At 31.3% G+C, this 22,287-nt stretch overlaps 1 protein-coding gene across 3 annotated transcripts in view; it reads left to right on the forward strand.

The window, feature by feature from the left end:
* The window catches only part of LOC119687698, a 27,093-nt gene extending 5,284 nt beyond the window's left edge, over positions 1-21,809 (forward strand). Inside the window, exons 3-6 of one of the 3 annotated variants that reach the window (XR_005253246.1) lie at positions 1,150-1,310; positions 1,406-1,509; positions 19,477-20,004; positions 21,683-21,809. Coding sequence is in view for 1 of the 3 variants with exons in the window: in XM_038102114.1 (XP_037958042.1) it covers positions 19,505-19,855 (351 nt within the window). In the remaining 2 variants the exon portion in view is untranslated. Of the gene's footprint in view, positions 1-1,149; positions 1,311-1,370; positions 1,510-19,476; positions 20,103-21,682 lie in introns of those variants that run through there. The other 2 variants (XR_005253245.1, XM_038102114.1) reach the window with 2 other exon arrangements.
* Positions 21,810-22,287: the final 478 nt, after the last annotated feature.

The raw sequence follows: 22,287 nt of genomic DNA on the forward strand, positions 1-22,287 counted from the left end.
ATTAAACTGGATATATATACATTTGCTTAATAATTAGAATAGAGGAAAAAGATATTTTTCTTATTAATTGTAGCTTTGTTTAAAGAAAAAATGCCAAGATTTAATGCAAAAACAAATCTTTCTAAATACACACAGAGAAGTGAAACTATGCGATTAAGACGAGAAACCAGAAGTTCTGAGGAACATTTGCGAAACAATGACACTGATAGGGAACGGATGGTGCAGTTGCGTTTAAATGAAACTCAGAACCGAAGAAACCAACGGTTAAACGGAGATATATCACGACATAGACGAACGCGTCAACACGTAACTGATGTAAATAGGCAACAAAATCGAGAGTCTTGCATTTCAATATATGATCCAGTAATTGATTATTCAGCACATCCCAATATTATTGTTGGCAAAATGAATATTGAATGTGGATTTTGTCATGCATTAAAATTTAAAAATGAAACACCTGGAATATGTTGCGCATCAGGAAAAGTGGTATTGCTTTCATTGAATCCACCACCCGAGCCCTTGAAAACATTAATAGCTGGCTAACATATGAGTCAAAATTATTTTTCAAAAAGTAAAATAAAATAAAAAATAAAAAAGTAAATAAAATCAAAGATTTTATTAAATACGTACTTCCTCAGTGTCTTTGTTTACAGTTCAGCTGTTGTTTGTTTACATTTTACATATTAAACATATAACACATATTTGAAATTTTGGTTATTTTCCTTGTGGGAAATTTATTTTTAATGGTTGCATTAGACATTTTTCGCCTTAAATGAGCTGATTTGTTGATAATGAGCTCATTTGAATTAAAGATTTTTGTGTGGTGAATCATCCTTATTAGTAGTTATAATGAGCAAAACTGCCTAAATGAAACAGTGTGAATGTGCTATTAGCGGTATTCACTCTTTAGAGCAATGTCCAGTGCTACAGAATTATTGTGAATCAATTAAACAAATTCAGAATCCCACCTACTTATAATAATTAATAAAGTTAAGTTGCGACTTGTATGAAACAGCTGTTTTTGTTTAAATTGACCTTACTTACATATAAGTCATATGTAATCATAACATCATCGCTAAAATAGAAATATTATTTCACTTTTAAACTCCTATGATATAAAATATCAAACCTTTTCTATGTATTTCACAGCTCTCATCAATTAAAAGAAAAGCTAGTTATAAAACACCAAAAAATAAGAACCAAAAAATAAGAACACCAAAATATATTTGCCAACACTGCACATTTGACACATTCGGTTTTCAGTGCTGACCATACCTTATTTCAAGTTCTGGTGACATTATTAGAAAATTGTAAGTATATAACATAATTATTGTACTCAGTGACTATTTCGAAACGGAGTGATGTTGTTATGATATTAAACATAAATTTGTTTTACATATTATAGAAAAAAGCCTGAATACAGTGTTCCAAACAAGAAGCTTGAAGTAAATACTTACTATTACTTCAGTACGAGTTACATACATCAAAAACAGAAATAAATTCTTGAGTGTAAGTACAGCAGAATAAATTTATTTTATTATATAAATTAATAAAATATATTATTGACATCATGTAACAATATTTGAATTGCATATTTTTGGCGCTTTTGTTGGATATTTATATATAAAACGTGATAGTCTGGTCACAACTTCAAAACAAAACGCGTGGTCTTATTAAATCTTAACAAATATAATTATATATGCATAATGATATTAACATTGTGAGAGGTTTTAACTTCAACACTCCCCCTCAATGTTTATAACATAAAATAATATTCTTCATTTTACTTGAACACAAAATATTATTTTATAATATGTACATATTTTGAACAATTCAATAATTTTTAATGATATCATGTGTTACATATATTCATCATTTTAAACCAAGAACCATAGTTAATACACAATGATTAGTTTTTTGTAGGTTCTTGGTAACAATGTCCGCTAGCATTATATTCGTTGGATAGTATTTTAAATCAATTTCTATATGCCTTACGAACAAAGTGATACTTTATACCTTAATGAGCGCATAAAATACATGATTTTTGATTGAATTGATAGCACTCATTTTGTTAATATTTATAATAATTCCACGGCCCAAAGTTTTCTTAAATATATAGCCTATTTTGCTGCAGCGGAAAGCGTAGTCTGTTTTTAGCTCTACTAACTAAATACACTTCCAGCCAAGATAAACGAATAGCCTGTATAGGATTTTTGATCAGTTGCGTTGCCTCCCCATCTGCATCTGTATACTCTTCAATTGTTGCACCATTCTTATTGTAATGCAGTTTCATCTTGATAGTTTTGCTAAGGTTATGTGTGTGTGCTCAAAAGGAGGATCACAATTTCTCTGGGCTAGTTTACATACTGAGTGCAGCAATATACATCAGTGATTCAATCAATGACTGATACTCAGTAATGTGAACTTTATTACAACTTGTATTTATGCAGTGTATCTGAAAGTTTGGTTCAATATGGGTGGAAACTAGGCGACAGACACTTATACGAGACTTCTTTAAGAACTACAGAAATTGGTTTTGACTTATAGTCAAGGAACCTTTCTGAAAATTTCACCATAAAATTCCCTGTTTGAACTTGCCTGGTACTTAATGGGTTAAAATAAGACCTTTTCAAAAATTTACCCATAAAATTCCAAGTTTGAACTTACTTGGTACTTAATGGGTTAAGTTATTTATAATAATAGTATAATTTTTTAGTATAATTTTTATAATATAATATTAGTATAATTAATAACTAATTTATACCGAAAACAACAAAGAGAATATTTTTTATGCTAAAAATATTAGATTGCGGAATAAAGTGAGGAATCCCTGGCGACAATTTAGACGAAAATAAGACCCCAATGATAATCGGTGTAGTGAATAGATATTAATTAGAATATTATTTTCTAAAGTGTTTTTGAATGGCAAAGAAAGAATGGACAAACACAAAAATTTATTTAATTTTATTAAAACTTGGCTGACCATACAACGCTGTTTCGAGTATTGCCAAGTACTCATCATCACTATTTTCTATTATTTTTAATAATGCAATTTTTTACAATAATTTTTAAATTTCATACTGTGGCTTTTCGCAATTTTATTTGCTAATATATCTACGCTGTTCAACATTTAACTTCTTTATCCATATCAGTTTTTTGAAACGAAGTTCTAGACGCGAAGCAAGAAAAATATCAAATGGAAGTACGGTATCTGTATCTTATTTTTATCCTTTTACTGTTTCGCTCGCCATGTAAAGTTCAAAACAAACTAAGTAAACAATTTCACGAATTAAACTTTTTATCCACTTTAGAAATTAAATCAAGCTTGTAACTTTCAGACCCACAGCTAAAGTAAGTCTCAGCGTAATAAAAGAAAAAATATATGCGCCAGTTACAATCCCTAAAAAATGGGGAAAACGACAGGAAATAAGTGAAGAAGTAGTGGAGGAAAAATTACTTCAATTACTCGAAGTTGTTTAAAGCAAAAGTACTCAGCAGAGCGAAAAATTAATTTTTGTACTTCATTATTTTATCGAATATTTATTTTTTCATTTTAATTAAATCATAACTTTTCATTCTTTTTGAGTTAAATACCATTTAAAATTACAGTGGTTGAAAGTGGGCAGATAATTTTAAATGACCTCAGCTATGATGGTACTTAAGTCATTGTATTGGATTAAATTGCAGTGACGAAGAAGAAATTTTAAATATGTTATTTTTATACCAAAAAGTAGTTTTTGTTTTTGTAGTACAAATCCTTCTTACTTCTTACGGAACAGCTATTCGGCCCATAAATATTTTGCTGAAGTTATTAACATTCATTTTTTTTTTTTAAACCAATTGCATATAAAAAATATTTTTAAGGATAAAAATTGAGTACATACATTGAGCAACTTTCACTTGTTTATATCAAAGAAAAGATTTTATAAACAAATATAAAATTTGCATGGACCTTTCTAAAGAATATGTTCTTCCTTTCTTCTTTGTGAAAAAGGATAAAAGTGAATTAACAACTTAAATACTCACATATCAATATCTTTAATTGTGTTTTCCAAGATGTAATATATAATATATTGCTTGGCATTAGATATCTTGACTGTAAAACACTTCAATATTATTCCTTTACATTAATTAAACTCATAAAATTTTTCTTAAGCCTAATTAAGTTTTAAGGTAATCATTTTTCTAATTACCTTAATGAATCGTAGTATGGTTCTGTGAGGTCCAATACATAATTTAATAATATCATGCATTCATTTCTTATAAACTGAATGCTAAATATAAATAAAGTGAGTGAGTTATATCAAGTGCAATAAATTTTAAATAAGTAGAACCTTACATCATTGAATTAAGATGATATTAATACTTTTTATTAAGCTTAACTATATTCGAAACATTGTCAGAAAATTTTAAAAATTTTATATCTTCTAATGTATGAATAGTTTCTCTGTTAAAAAAAATAATAATGAAACCGAAGTAACCATTATCAAAAAATATCATATAACAAACATTTCTAGAGAGCCGTGTAGCGTTGAAAATTACCACTAAAATGATGGATATGGATTATATACACCCAACGTCCAAAGGTGTTACCACTTCTGTCGCTTACAAAGAAGCCATTACGATTGCAATAATAAAACTTGTTTCAACTTTTATATTTTTCAACCTTTATATTTTAATTCAAGTATAAAAAAAACAACAATCAAATACTAAAAAAGAAAAAATTAGAAAAAATTATTGTCGTCCAATGACGTTGAACCGTAAAAGCAAAAACTATGATTAAGCTATATTCTATAGTTGTATAATCACACTAACTGTCTATCTAGAATGTCTACAGTGAACATCAGACATCATTTAACATATGAATAACTGTTCTCAAAACGGTACTAAATCACTTTTCTACAGGCTTCAAGTTACAGGTAAATATTGTCACAAATAGTTTAAGTGCGATGATCTGTTAGAAGCAGAGACCATAAAAGTTATTAGAGACCATAAGTACTATTTTAGTACTCAAAAAATAATAATAAAATTTAATTAAAAATTAAATATGTGTACTATTAATAGGTTCTGCATCCGTTAAGGATGATTAAATCCGTTAGTATATAAATCTATTATTAAGTAGCAATGTACTCCAATATGTATTTTTTGTGGCATGTTGGCGGATTAAGCACAATAAGACAACCGATTATGTTTATAGTAGACGCAGATAAAACCTCTTTGGTAACTATACTCAACAGTATGGTATGATGAGTGTTATTACGACAACTGGTTGTCTTCATGTTCGAAAAGTCAATAATTTGATTAGAAACAAGTTAAAAGAGGTACAAGAACAAACGACTTTGTAAAATTCAAAAAGATCACTACTGTCTATATCGTTTTTGTGAGAAAATTGTCATACTAACCTCCTGAATCCATGATGATGTACTGTGAACAATAAATACTTACTTCACCATTTTATTAAATGTCTTCAATTTTCTATTTTAAAAATTTTGAAGAATAATTTATAATTATGTTCATATCATTTTAAGCTTAAAAAGCCTTTTATTTGAAAAAAACTAAATCACATAATTTAAAAATTTATTAAGTTCAAGTGATAGAGGAATCAAGGAAGAGTCAAACAATATAAAAGCATTTGTCTTGATAGCTATAATACTACAAATGCTCCACTGGCTCCTACTTCTTAGCTAAAAATTGTTAGCAATTGGTATCAACTCATTTAGGTACCATTTTGCAATAAATTCATATAAAATTTGTAATCATGTAATATCTCCAAGCACACTAAATTGTTCTGTAAAGTTTTTATTTATTGACAATAATAGCGCAATTTAATTGGATTAAGAAATGATCAAAGAGTCACGTGGTATTCTACGAGTCTACGACGATTATCGTATACGAATGAACAACGAGGTGTATGAGCTTTATCATAACATCGATATAATTTAGTGAATTAACATCCAGCAGTTTCACTGACTTGATCATGTCATGAGAATGGCTGAAGATACTCCAGCAAAAAAGAAACGGAAGCAGTAGTTGAAGAAAGAAGACGTAGAGGTAGCTAACTGGACTTGATGTACGAGACTGGAGAGATATGCTGCGTCAGACCGAAACCTGGTAGCGGGTTGTTGTGCCCACACAAGAAAGTAAGTAAAAGAATCCCGAACAACAACAACAACGAAAAGCAATTTAAAATTGGACAAAAAGAAATAATGTTTGTTTTATTATTTTAATATGTATTGTTTCACAAAAAAAAATGTAATTATAACACAGTTTTTGAAATATAATTCAGACATAATAATTTACAAATAATATATAAATAAGTTCTCCTTTCAAGTCAAGATTTTATGGAGTGATCTAGAACAGCATTTTTCGATCTCCAAACAATATTCTTGTGATAAATCTATTTTTATAAATCTATATGTTTAACTTCATTTTTCATCGGAAATACCCTGATGCGTAGAGTTTTAGCCTGGAACCGTTAAAGAGTTTTCATGTTGGATGTTGAGGGTGCGCCCAATAGTTGGCTACTATAAGTCCATACTGCTTTCATCACTCTCTTATATAAAATAGTTTATTTTGTAAGGATACTGAAGCTCTTAGGTCTTGAGTCCTAAGGGATTGTCTTTTGTTAAAAACTTGCGTTACCTGTATGAAACGTCTATCTAAATTCAGGCTCAAGTATTTAGTGCTATTTGATTGAGAAATTTTTGTACTGTTTATATACAAGTGTTTCTTCTCATAGTGAATGCGACATTGGGTTATTTGCTCTATTGTTTCAACCATTTTGATATTTGATCAAAGCCAAATTCACGTTAGAAAATGACTTCAATGGGATTACTTGTAGTCATGATTCTTGTTGCTTCGTCTGCAAGTGTATCTGTTAGAATTTCTACCGTCCTCGATAAGTCATGAGTAAAAAGTAAGTAAAAGATGAAACCAAGTGAGCTGCTCTGCGAGAGTCCAACTTTAATGGCATATAATGAATACATTTCAATTTCGTTTTTTTATTGTTCTAAAATCCTTTTACTAACACAAATTGCAACAAGGAATTAAATTGATGTAAGTTTAGGAATAAACCTTATGACGGAGTCACAACTCTAAAGTACGATAGAAGTACGATAGAAATTAAACTATAAAGCAAAACAAAAAAAAAAACAATGAAACTTAAACTTTAGTTCTTAAAATAAGTGAAATAAGAAAAAATATTTCAAATTTTATACTCGCAAATGAACCCAAAACTTTATTCCTGACAGACTTTGAACGAAAAACTGCTTAACATTGTGACCAGACAAAATTTTTTTATTCTTTTATTTTATATTAAATAAACTAAAAAATGTATAAAAACAGTTTAAAGTAAATATATTCAATCGAATTTTTATCTAACTCCATTTTTTTGGTACTAATTTTTTCTTTTCAAAAGCGGAAACACCTATATACTAACATAAAGGAGTTATGGTGACAAAGCAAGGATGCCAACATAAACTTCCTTTAGCATAATTTTTGGTGTTGTCATCAATTCAATGGAAGTAGCATAAAAATACTGAATATAAATATATTTGGTGTATATAAATTTGTTTGGAGATTCCCACTATGAAGAGATGACTCGTTTACGTGGAAAGTAAAAAAAGTCAGAAAAAAAATTTTTTTTTTTTATTTTTTATATTATTATTTCTGTTTAGAAGGACTCGAATAGCAAAGAATAGACAAGAACAAAAAAATTTAGTTAATTTATTAAAATTTGGTTGACCCTACAACGCTGTTTCGAGTATTACCAAGCACTTATCTGACCCATATAGCTTCTTTAACTAATTCGTCCGCAATTTACCTGTCATTAGGTTCACGTTGTGTACAGATATTAAAATTTCACTTAATTTCTAGCTGTAAGTTTACTTTAGATATTGACTGTCTCCTAAATCAGCGCAGTACTTGATCCTAACAAATATCAAATATAACCTATATCTCTAATGACTGCTTGTCTGTCTGACATGGGGATTAACCATTGTCTTACATTTTCTGATTTTTTGATTTTTTGAGGCCTTCGGCTTCAATTACTAAAGTTATTGTACCTGGACTGATAGATATTCGATTGTCGTACTTGTAGATTCCCGAGTCCGAGCCATATTCTGTTCTATATACCAGACCACTGTTATTGTTATGAAAAAAATTACGAACAAATTGGGCCACAAATTTCTTTATAATTATCGCTAATATGATGGCATAAATATCATTGGATGAAAAGAATTCAACAAAGGGTATTAGTACTGGAAAAATAAAACATAACATAGTTAAAGATACTATTTTTATTTTTTAATTTTTCTGCATTGTGAAAATCATTGAAGAATATTGAAAAATTTCTTAATCATTACTTGTTTTATTGTTTTGAAAACAATATACGAATTTGAACTTTCAACACTTTCCTCGTCTCATGTATACATACACACACACTCACACCGTTGCACGCATGTCAAAAGTTTTCAATCAAGCGCTATGCACATAGGAGAAATGCCAATTGCAAAATATTGCAATTTTTGGATAATTGATTTTGTTGCAAGTGCTCGAGTCGTTTGTTGTTGATAACGAATACGAAAACGGGAACGATGATGATGATGATAATGACGATAATGTCGATGAAACTGCGAGCGATCTCAATGATAACATGGCTGGAACACATATTGTCTTTCAATGCAGTTGCAGCTGTTGCAAGATTGGCAAGAGTTGCAACGATTGTATGCGGTGCTTTTGTGCTTGTGGGCGCTGCATGTGCCGCACGTACTGGTTTGAGTGATGCTTGTGTAAACAATACTGTCCAACGTGCAACTTGATGCCTTTGTGCTTTGCACAGCTTTATTTTAATGATTTGTACGAGCATCGCCCCATCGTAGAGGGACCCCTAGTTTCCATACATTGCATAGCTAGCTGCATGTACCAAGGCGTTTGTTTGCTTACTTGCTAAAAAGCTGTTGATGATGTTTGAAGATGCATGCATGCATGCATGCGTACGTGCGTGCGGCGTTTATTGTGGATACAAGAGCCCGACAGCTTGGTTCCAATTGCCATTTTCCTCATACCGCTCGTCGTTCACTAAATGTGTTGAAATTATCAAAATGATTGAATTTAGCAACGTGCAATTAAGCTGATTTAAATTTGCCCCTTCTCCTCAAACAAGTTTCCAATGCACGTCTTCATATGCGCCGGGCAAGTATTTTTGCCTGAATTCTAGGGAAAAGGAAGTTCTGATGTAAGAACAAAACTGTTATGTACATTTGCACATTTTAATTTGTGTTTCCTTTTACGCAGGAGCAATATTTCCAGTAAAACTGACCACAAATTACTTGATTAATTCAAATTAATTTACTTATTTCTTTTAATTCATCACAAATAATCACAATAATGAAATTTCAACATATTGAACATATTGATACTTTCACAAATAACATTTTTACCACATACATTGTGACCGAAAAGTTTCGGAAATTTTAAATAAAACGCAAAATTCTTAATCTTCATCAATATTTATTTTATCTCCTTCAAAATATGCTCCATTAGAAGCGATACACAAATGCCAACGTTTCTTCCAATCATCAAAAAATTTTTTATAGGCGATTTCCGGTATGGCTTTGAGTTCCCTCTGCGAATTCTGTTTTACGTCTTCTATGGATTCAAAACGCGTTCCTCTGAGTGGTAATTTGAGGTTGGGAAACAGGAAAAAGTCACACGGTGCAAGATCAGGTGAATACGGTGGCTGTTCGATGGTATTTATTGAATGTTTGGCCTTAAAATCGTTGATAATGTTGAACAAATTGAGGTGAATCGGAACAAGCCGGGCGTTGACACGTCGCATACACAAATTGTCCACCAAAATCAAACGAGCCATCTCACGACCGATGCCTAGCTCTCGTGCTATCTCTCTAACACTCACATGAGGATTTTTGAACACGATTTCCTTTGCCTTTTCAATGTTTTCGTCGGTGGTAGAGGTCGAAGGTCGTCCAGAACGCGGCATGTCTTCGACGGTCGTACGACAGTCCTGAAAGGCTTTGTACCACTCATAAACTTGAGTTTTCGATAAAACTGATTCCCCATAAGCCTTTTGTAGCATTCGCAACGATTCTGCACACGAAATTTCGTTCGAAAAACAAAATTTGATGCAAACTCTTTGTTCAATATTTTTTTCCATTGTTTTTTTCGCAACGCACTACTGAGGTGAACTGGTTTCAACAGCTGCCGTAAACGAACTGGTCTGACAGATTCGCGCTCATTTTTGGCATAGTATAAGGACAGTGCTGCCAAACTACATAAACTTAAAATATCGAAAAATATACAGCGCGCGAATTTTAAATGAGAATTTCCGAAAACTTTTCGGTCACAATGTAAACGAAGAAGTTAGAAATGAAGTTCATACAACCGTCCAGGATATGCATATCCATTTCGAAACGTTGGACACTACTTTTTGTAGTCTGATTACCTTTTTAATAGATCATTCAGCAAGAAAAATGAGGTCAACGTAATTAAGCAAAAAGCAATCGGAACATTTATCATAAATTATATAGCCAGTGTTTGGACACCAATTGGAAAAATCTTTAAATTACTATTGAAAAGAAATTGAGAGTAATCGCCAATACGTCAATTGTGGAGCCACTATTTGGATACAAATAGAAACAGTTTAAATTACCAAATAAAATGAATCAAGAATAATCGTCAATCAATCAAGTGTACAGTCACTAATTAGATGTCAATTGAAGAAATATCACCAATGCCACGACAAATTAAAATAACCGTGAATATGCCATTCATATGACAGAGGAAGAATAATTTCTAACAGTAACATAGTCAGCAATAGGCTAAATAATATTAATTCTGCAGTCTATAACTGCATCATGCAAAAAACACCTTCTTTTACAGTGAGACATATTGATTTGTAGTACGTTAAAAGCCCAAAAGAAATTGGAACATAGACTCGTATTTGAAGAAACACGCAGTTAACTAAGGCTTAGAGACACACTCATCTTTAACAAGCGGTTGTGAACATTTTCTTCTCAACTGCACTAGAACCTCAATCTAGAGTCTAATGTTAAGCCCTTTCTGAGTAAATGCATCTGGGCAGTTTCACTTTTTGATAGTTGGGGGGTTCCTGCAGAGTCCCACCCACCACACTGACAAATTTGTGCAATTAAGAACTTATTGCTCCACGAAGCTGGAGTCATAACATACATAAATATTTTACTGCAGTCAGATGACAGATTCTCTGACTAAAACAGATTCTTCGTCTACAACGAAGTAAACTTTTTAAGTGGATATATGTTTTTTATTTAGTTCAGAAAATTTGTTAAGGATATAAAGTGATTAATCGCTGAACTACCAAAAAGAAGCACTAGTTGCCTGGCCCAACGGTTCTATTAACAATATTATAGTCGCTTATGGATCTATGTATTAGTTTGAAAAAGTTTTTAGAAAAAAGTGTAGATAAATTTAAAAAAACAATAATATATATATATATACTTTGATTATATTATTGCATAACAAGTGGTAAAATATATTAGCTAGTAAAAGGATTATCACACCATCGAGGTCTGCGCCCGTATCAACATTAACAAATGGTTGAAAGACGCTTGAATCTGTATTTACTCAGATAGTCAAGCAGTAATCAAAGCACAATCCTCCTGTAAGTTTCTAGTAGACTGCTATGATATGCTACAGTAGCTGGCAAGCAAAAACAAAGTGACGCTTTGCTGGGTGCCTGGTCACACAGGAATCAATGTTAATAAGTCTGCGGACAGTCTAGCGAGGGCAGAATCTGCTACTCAAATCTGTGGACCGAAATCTTATTGTGGATTATGTTGGTCTAGGTCTCTAATTGATAAATGGTTTTCAACCGAGAGAAGTCGCTACTGGCGCAACAGTCGAGGTAACTGTCAGGCTAAAGAACTGGCTCATTCCTACAGTTACGGTAAGATAGCCATCTTCAGCAGAAGTGAGTTGAGGTGACTGGTGGGTTATTGAACGGGTCACCATGGACTGCGTTATCTCGTTAATAAAGTAAGATCCGATGAGATAGATGATCGACTCTGCTTAAAAGCAGACGAGACTTCCAGTTACATTCTCTGTGACTGCCCAGCATTGATTTGAGCCAGGAGGAGTTCACTGGGTCGAGAACTGCTCTTTCTTTTTGACATTAGGAGGTCCTCAACGGATGACATTCTGGCCTTCATTCGAAAGGCTTATCTTTATTATCTTGATGATTATCTTGATGAAGGATTATCTTGATGAAGGATTATCTTGATGAAGTCTAAAAATTTCTTTTCTCTGAATCATGAGGGCAGGGCAAATATTTAAATAGTGAGTAATAGTGTCAGTATCTGAGTTGCGTAAGGGACAATTTGGGTGACATTATGAAAGTTAAATCATACAAATGCTCATTATGTTTACACTTGTAATTACTGATCATTATCATAGTTTGGGGTCATTTTTGTATAAAAAAACGACTTTTATTGCTGCACTTTTGCCAAGTTAATTCCGATAGTGTAGAAGTACTGCTAATCATAAAAATTTAAAAATAATTTTAATAGTTTATTAAAATTATTACATTTCATCAACGGTAATATATTTTTAATTAATTTCCTAATGATAATAATTTTATATAATTTATTTGTGGCATAATGTAGGTTAAACATTGTAGTCGATTTTTTTAAATTATTTTTAAAAACTGAAATATTAAAACTGTTTCAATTTATGCAATGCAAAACTGTGGTTTGTTTTGAGAGATAAAATGAAATATTCTTTGCAATAAATTTTCTAAATTATTTGTTTGCAACCGCATAGAAACCTTTTTAGTCTCACAAAAGTGAAATTATTTCTTATCACTTTAAAGTATGCGTTCCTTTTTATAACAAAGGAAGAAATATGGGGAAAAATATAAATGGAATTTTATAGCAGTACAGACCGAATTCTAATACACTACACAAATTTCATTCCTTTCCAGCACTTCCATTGCTTTAACTAGACAAAGAAATTTTTTTATATACATATTTAACATTACTATTGCATGTTTATTTACTAGGAACTATTTGTTTATAGAATCCACAATTCTTATTTTAAACTTTTTCTATTTCCTTATGATATATCTTATGATATAGCGTTATATACCTCACTGGACTACCCCTCGGTAGTTTCTGTATATTTTTTGTGGTTACCTTTTCTTTCGTTTAATTTCAAACGAGTTTTCTATACTATACGAGGGTCAGTATTTATATTTTCAGCTTTGGCAACACTGATTGCTACCAGGTGCCATCTGACTTATCCATACGGAAGTTTGACATTATTAAACATAACCTACTTTAGACTTTTTGTTAAAGAAAAAACCTTATTTGTGATATTTGCAGTGATTATTTAGAGTATAAATTGAGTGTTCGTGTAAAAATGGATAATAACGCAACAAAAATTTTCATGCGATGATTTATTATGACTTTCGACGTAAATTATGAAGACAAGAGTGCATCGATCTACTTACTTTGATCACCACATTTGGTGATGAAGCTCCATCCTTTGCCACTGTGAAATGCTGCTACAATGAATTAATTCGGGGCCACAGTTTGCTCATTGACCAAATTTGGAAATTCGTGAAGGTCGTTCAAAACCAGTTATATCAGAAAACATTGATGCTGTGCAAAAAATGATACTCATAGTGCAAGATCGCATACATAAAATATTGCACGATCATTAGGCCGTGAGAAAGGATTGTTCTTGTTGGATCCCATTTCCCATAATTTGACAAAATCTCGAAAAGATGCTCATATTGACATAAATATTTAAGAAGTACAATGGCAGTGCTTCAAAAGATGAATACGAGTATTGGATTTTAACAGGTGATCAATAAGGGATATATGCGTATGGGTGTTTCAAGGTGAACCAAATCCAACAAAACTTGTTCGCGCTCGAAATACTTCGAAACAGCTTGTTTTTAAGAGAAAACTGGTATAAGCCAACTATACCATTATAGGAACACAAAACGGTCAATTCCTATTGGTAAACAACCGTTTATTTACATGAACGTCAATTCTCCATCAAAGCAATGCGAGCGCATCTAACAGCCGACTATTTGAACATTCAAATAGTCATCTATCGAATTGATGGGTCATCCGCAGTACAGTCCTGAGATGGCACCCAATGACTTCTTATTGTTTCTGAATGTCAAGAATAAATTGCGTGGACAACGATTTTTGTCGGCGGAAGCAATCGATCGATCATTATTCATTTATTATATTGTAACATATCAATTTTGTTTCTTCTTCTATTTTGAACTGGTTCCATCTGATTTGTCTGTTCAGAACTCGTATAATTAGGCACTCATAGTTAAATTCTCATTATATATATAATATATATTCATATTTAATATCTATTTGTTTACTAGTATTATATTAATAAAACGGAATACATATGCCCAAAAAGTTAATTTTGTTATATTCTTAATATTTTTTTTTATTTAATCTTAAGAATTTCAAACAATTTCTCAGTTAATAAACAAACCTTGGTGCTACTTTAAGGTGTCTTCCACTGTGGAGTGTAAGAGAAATATAAATTATTTCTCTTATCAATTTAAAAAGCTTAATTTGTTGGCAACAATAAAAAAACACACATCAACCTGGTTTCATAAAAAAAATGTCTTAAAATATCTTAATAGTTTTCTTGAAAGCAATTATTTTGATAGAATGTTTCCTTTTAAGAGGGAAGAAAATATTTTTTTTTTAAATGAAGGACGCGACTTGCTGTCGCTGCTCTATTCAAACTTATCAACCATCAACCACCATTTTTAAAAGTTGTAAGGCTATGGCAAGGACATTAATGCCTTTCAGTAATGTATTGCGGCTTGTAAATGGTTTTCACAAAAGCCAGTAACTAATGACCAGCAAATGAGATACATTATTATAAAAGTACACATATGTAAAATTATAAAGTAAATATATTTTAATTTGTGTTGATAGTACAACACGATATAGTTATATACATTAGTATATATGGACACACAAATGTATACATATCCTTTGAGTTGTTTAAAGAATTTCATCATTTAAGTATATTCAGATGATTTCATGAAAATAATGGTTGTCTGCAAATATATTTTATAATTTCGTGAACATAAAATCAACATTTCAAAAGTATAGTGCATAGATAATTTCAGAGTAAATTAGGTTTTTTTTATAAACAACGAGAACAGCAAATACTTTTTTGACTAAACCATTTTATCTTATTTAAAATAATCTTCTCTTGATTTAATACAGCGATTTGTATAGTCAAAACACATATCAACTAAAAACAAATGTGTTTATGATATGTTTACCATATTCCCTACCTTAACTCAGTTATTAATTAAACCTATTTAAAACCACAGAAATCCAGCAGAATGTAAGCACATAATAAGAATGCCCTGCGCTAATGCACATACGAAATTGGCTCCTAGGAATGTATATTCTTACGGAAGAGGCAATAAAACTCTGTAAAGTAGGTTCTATACTACTTTTTATTGACGCAACAGGGCTTAAAGACCTACTCTATGCCCAGAAGGGGCTTATCTCTAACAATAATAAATAAATAAGAATATAATTAGCTGGATTAGGATTTAATATGAGCAAAAGTTTTTATAAATCTGTCTCAAATAAATTTAAAAATGACGTCATATATATTTAAGATGATACTATAACTCTTTCCATCCAATTAAGAAATGAATCCGTATATTGCTTCAGTGAATTAATTTAATATCCATGTAGTGTTCAAGTGCTTGCTAACAATTACATCTAAGTTTATGATTTGAGTACTCGTTAGTGGTTTTATGAGAACGATTTAATATAAAAAACAATATAAAATATATATATATAAAACAATATATACGAAACAATATAAAATATTCTTTGTCATTTATCAGGATTTCAGTGTAAGTATTTTGAAGGGCTTCTGCTTCTACAAAATGCTTTCCTTAAATCGGAAAAAGTGCTTTCCATTTATGAAAGAAAAAGTGGTGAATACGAAGAGCGATTGATCTTATCTACATATGTAATTATCAATATATGGTCTTACTGCAAATATCTATCCAAAGGAAGTTTCGTTAACTTTTACACATATTTCAGTTACTAATTTTTTGTGCTAGATATTTCACAATACTGTTGTGAAGTGTTGATTATTAACTGTAAAGAGAACTACTATTATATAAAAGATAGTCGAGCTATCTAAATTATTGGATGCAAATCTCATTTTTATATTTATAGTAAATAAAGTTTTTTAATTTCTCTAATATGCTTGCATTATCTTAACATATTCGACATAGTTATGGATATATAATTTTGACATTGGAAGGAAGCTATCTTTGCCTCTATTTGATTTTATTATTTTAAACTTATCTTGAAAATATTAAGTGATTGGGCTGAAATCGATTCTCCGAAACCGGCTCTATTATGGCTGCAGAAATTCCATTATAAGAACTTCTTCTACTACTATGCCGTTGTTCAGATCATGATAAAGTATCTTATTATGAATATACAAACGGACATTTATCATTTAATGAATTTTTGATTAGATCTTTGTATTATCGCAATATTAAATTTGACTCCTGCGTCCCATAATTGAATACCTTAGAACCAATATGGTTTTAGAATTGGTTTAAAATTAAGAAATTTGTTTTAAAGGGTGATTCTAGAATATATGTTCACTTATCATTGGATTTTTGTGAGCTTAAGGCTGTTGTTTTATTTTGGTTACGGTATTGCAGACGCGTTAGTTGCTATTCTAACTATATGCTAGTATTCTAAGTTATTAAGCGCTGCCATTTGCAGGTAGCAGATCTTTCTGGTCGTATTTCCTATTTTATCTAAATATTAACATAATTTTGTTTAAACTTACTTTTTATAAACTTGTACTAATATTTGTTTTTAACACTTCTATTTAATTTCATCTTGTTGGATGGCAGGTTAGATTTCACATTCTATATAATATCTTTTTAAGCATATACTTTAAATAGCTGTTACAAAATCATATCCTTAGCAAGTGGTTAATGCTACTATCTAATTAAATCAATTTCCTATGTTTATTATGTTAAATTTTTCTCACCATTTCCATCTAAAATTGTTTATTGTACTTTCGTCTTTCTGGGAAAAGGTATACATATAATCATTGACTGTGTAAAACCTTTACAAGCTGTCACTGTTTTAATATCAAAGAATCCATATTCTGCAAACTCTCCAACTTGCACATTTGGGGTCTGATGAGGTTATTTTTATTGGCACGAGCATTGTCGGTGTCAATGAATGTTGCAGAGATATCTGATGTGGCTGAATTTGTGTTTTCTAATTCGTATTTCTGCCACATCTCGTTTACTATTTTCTTTCCTGTACAGTATTTCGTGTGATGTTACTCGTATTCACTAAATAGGCTTCTCCTACACATACCAGCTCACAACACACGTATCAGAGCTTATCTTTATACATATAAATGTATTTATCATTTCTTGAACTGTTTCGAATATAGGCTGAAAATACGTAGAGGAGCAGATACATTGGTGCAAAAGTGAAGCTGAAATAATTTCAATTGAGTGATTTATCTAAACACTAATTCCCAATGAATTTCAATGATGAGAAAATAAATGTTCACAGCATATTTCAGGCTCATATTATTCTTTTTCTATTCTGTTCTGATTGTGTTTTCTTCGTTTTCTTCCTTTCGAGATTTGCACTTCAGTTCAATTGAATTTGTGGCATTTCAGTTATCGACGCGCCGACATGAATTTCATGAATTTTTGCATTGACGCGTTATGCTACGCAAGAACACACGTGTTCGTACATGTCAAAACGTGTGCCTGCCTGCAATTGTATCGTCTCCTAACTTTACATATTAATATTATGTAAATATTATTTTAATGAAATTAAATGAAAATATTCACTAGGGATACTTTAACAGAAATATTGTTACTGATAGTCGCTGTCATTGATAATTGCACTCGTAGTTGCCTACTATTTACTAAACTTCATATCTGTGAAAACATCCAGATAGAAAATTTCAACTTTCAATTTCAAAGCTTTATCGACTTCTTAAAAAGTTTATTAAATTTTTGTTGTAAAGTAATTGATTGGTTGGTTGGTTGGTTGCAGTGGCAGTAGCAGATCATTAGATAACTCCCATGTACCTCAATTATCGATTTTTCGCCGTTTTGCTACCACATTACTCGCAAGAATCCTAGTGTAGAAGAGTATTGACTAAATCCATTCCGCCGAATTTAGGTAATTTAATAGGTCTTTCGTCTTCACCGATGAACAATCTGATAAACTATCAAGAAAGTATATTCCTAAGAACCTATATCTTCTGGACGCCAAAGCCGGGCATGCACAGAGAAAATGTATTATGGCATCTTTCTCCTGCGAGTTTTCTTGAAAAATATGCATCAAAAAATCCAAGCTTTTCGATAGAGAAACTATATACATATATATAAGGAATGCATAAGCAAAGAATAAATACAAGACCAGAAAAAGTAACTACGACCACAACTCTGTAACTGCCCACCGCGTTCAGACAGTGAATGTAGTTGCTCGGTGTTACAAGATGGTATTTTTAATTCATCCCAGACTTTGCTATGATTTTCCATCCTATTACAATCATTCTAAAACAGCAAATACTGGAAATAGCACGAAAGGCTTCTGGGGTGATCAAAAAACGTTGATAGAGGCTCTTATACTAATATGTCTGGACTTCGTCAAACTATTTTTTCAACAGGCAGATGCCAGCAACAAAGAAAAGCGCGTGGTGCTAACTAAAGTCATCGAGAAGGTAAAGTATCAAAAAAAAATACTTTATCAAGAATCACAAAGGACGCATAGCTAGATAGCTTTAGCATTATAGCTACATCAATGCGATGTTTTATATCTCAGAAGCAAATCAAGCGTCGTTGCTGAAGCATTTTCTCTGGAGCCAATGAAAGAATTTAATGAGCAAATATGTAAAAATTACCAACAAAAATATGATCAAGCAGTTTTTTTCGAATTAATACTGACCTGGTATGAGAAGAGATATCGCTAACTATGCAAAAAATTATCAGTTTTGCAAGAAATACACACCCAATCAGACAAAAATGGTTGTAATAAAGTAACCACAACTCACCTAGTGGTTGTTGTTTAAGTGAGTGAGAGTATTATATACTGACTCACTAAAACAGCATCCACTAGCAACTAATTAGTACTAGCACTAAGCAAATATTTAACCGCAATGTCCCGTACAAAGTGTCAAAGTTCATGTCTCCCGTAATAGTCAAACGTGAACCAATGCGAGGGGGACAATGAATCATAGCCTATATCTCTTATCTTAGGGTAAACATTAAAAAATTAAGATAAAAAAATTTATTGAATATTTTAAACAAAAATTAGGAAAAACATATTATAAGCGAATACACAATTTTTATTGGCAAAAAATTTTCTAATAAAATAAAACTTTTCTTTATAATTTCAGTAAAAAGTAAGAAACCAAACAAAACATAATGGATCAACAACAGAAATTTGAAGCCACCGTAGCGAAATTCCGCGAAAGCTTGGAAAAAGTGAATAAGGAAAGATCTAAAGCAAAAGTTTTAACTGATGGTTGGCAGCCTACAAAGCAGAAGAACAATCGACATCAGATAGTTTACGAACCTCGTCCTCCGTTAAAAGGGCAAATGAAGAAGAAGATGCCAAATTCAAATGACAAACTATCTGTTGCGCAAAAGCGCATTCTTCAAGACAGAAGATTAAAGGCCAGGACTGTGCAGAAGAAACCAAAAATTTTACCTGAGGACAGAGTAAAGGAGAAACAACTGAAACAAGCTTCAGCAGTCCCGCCTCAATCAAACTAGCTACCAAATGGCGTTTCATTTCTAATGTGCTACCAATTTCATAAAAATCGTCACAAACTTTAATATGCATCCAGTGTATGCAAAAAATCAACAACTCCACCGTCCAAGTAGCTCCACGCACATGTAGAAAATAAGGATTAGTCGTTAAGGTACGGTAAAACGCTGAAGGAAGAAATATGTCAACAAACCCTGAAAAATAGAAAAAACAAAGAGACTAAAATTTCTAACGAAATTTTGTCACAAATAATTAGTTTTTTTTTCTCATTTAAAATTTAATTAATTACATTTACATTACAATTACATAAATTATATTTATGTGCTTTTTACTTACAGTTATTAAAATATAAATATTAACTAAACAAATTGTTGTATAAATACGCTAAGCATTAACCTCAGAAGGCATTTAGAAAGATAGGCAGTATCGATATAGTAATATTAGAACATAAACATAACTACAGTGGTAGTCTTAATTGGGACACCAATATCTTGAAATACAAGCAAAGTCAAGTTAGAAGTGTGACTTAAGACACCAGTATATGAACTATTTCAAAAACAGTTGATTTAATGCAATTATTTCTGGCTAATACTTACAATCCAATAATGTGTTTCAGTTTGATTCTTTAAGGTCTAACTCCACTAATTACATTGAAATAAAATACTGCATAGTAGAATTGAGGCTAAATAAAATAAATAAAACCTGCAGCATTCATAGGCAATCTAGTAATCTAGAAAAACCAATGCACAAAATAGCGTCAATATTCTCTGATAGTCAGATTTGTTGCTATGATTTGAATGCTAATTTGAAGAATTGATTTAATAAAACGTGCAGTCTTAGTAAAAGATCCAGTACGGTTATACTTTAGACAAAGTCTAAGGACTATAAACTGAAGCATTGAGGCTAAAGACTGAAGATGATACTGACTCTATATATGTTGGCAAATATTCACAATGTTTTTCCATCGCATATTGTGAAAAATGTAAAGAAAAGATATCGATTCAATATTCGGTGATGCTGAAAACTAGAGATGTTATACTAAAAATCTGGCCCCGTAGAAAACGCACCAAAAACTGACTTTCAGCATTCATAGACAATTTAGTAATGCAGAACTTTATATAGACTACAGACTGAAGAATGAAAGCTCAAACCTAAGAATTTTATGTAGGCACTTGAGACTATGGGCTCAAGACTGAAAGGTGTTAGCTGAAGACTGAAAGGTGTTAGCTGAAGACTGAAATTGTTATTTTCGAATTCTGACTACTTTTTTGAAGGCGTACGTTCACCATATTTTTCCATAGCTCCAATTCGCGATGAGGCTGAAAACAGAAGATGTTGTACTTAAAATCTGACTCCATATTTGAAAGTGGACAACAACAGTGTTTTACCTTCGCATGTTGGAAAGTGCAGGAGAAAAAGATATAGCTTTAAAATTCGTCAAGTTCTTGATAAGACGTTTACGCTTTATTATAGATTTAAGTAACTCACATACTTCGACAAATACTTTGGAGAATGCTAGTAAGAGTGAATTTGGAAAGCTGAGATGTGAAGGTATTAAATTTATAATCTAGTACTTTACCTGAAGGAGCAAATGTGCATTCGGGCTAAAAATGTTACGAAATTTGACAAAATTTCTAAAGTGTCACATATCAAATTATCGGACAAGAGTTTTGCGAAGGTGGAAAAATCATATTTTTATGTTAAATTAGCTTCTGCTTTTCTGATCTGTGAGGTGTAATTTATTGCTCATACTTAATATATATAAAATTAATGTGAAGAACAGACGCAATTGTTTTAAATTAAAATTAATTTTGTTTTCTTTTTTATTTCAGTTTTTGCAATGTACTTTTGTCAAATGGATCCCACTAATTTGAATGATATACCTAATTATAATACGGAATTTATGGATTTTGAGTAACTTAGTCACTTTTTTGTCGATAGATGTGGTCTGTTAATGGGGCCCGGTTTCTGTATAACAATATCTTAATTTTTTATATTTTTACGTTATTTAGAGTCAGTAAAAATAAATCAATATAAAAATACCATTTTATTATGGAATAAATTTATTAATTGGAAATGGGTTCAGCTTCGGGAAAAACAAAGTAAGGTGTGTAGTAATATAGTTATTGGTTGTTGAGTTCAGACAATTATTTATTGGAATTACTGATTAGTTAAATATAGACTAAATTACTTTAGATAACGACCGATTAATCGTAATTACTAATTACTACTCACAACACATGTTCCAGAGCACATAGTAGATAAATGGGATGTACGAATGGCCAATAGATGAAAGTATATTTACTGATAAATACTTAATACCAGGAAAAGAATTAACAAAACTCTCTATACATACTTGAATTTTAAGGGCGACTGGATGGGATAAAATTTTGTTTCTTTACCTGATCCTAACACAACTATTTTATTTTCCAATTTC

The sequence above is a fragment of the Teleopsis dalmanni genome, chromosome X, assembly GCF_002237135.1.
Source record: "Teleopsis dalmanni isolate 2A chromosome X, ASM223713v2, whole genome shotgun sequence".
In the NCBI taxonomy this organism is placed as follows: domain Eukaryota; kingdom Metazoa; phylum Arthropoda; class Insecta; order Diptera; family Diopsidae; genus Teleopsis; species Teleopsis dalmanni.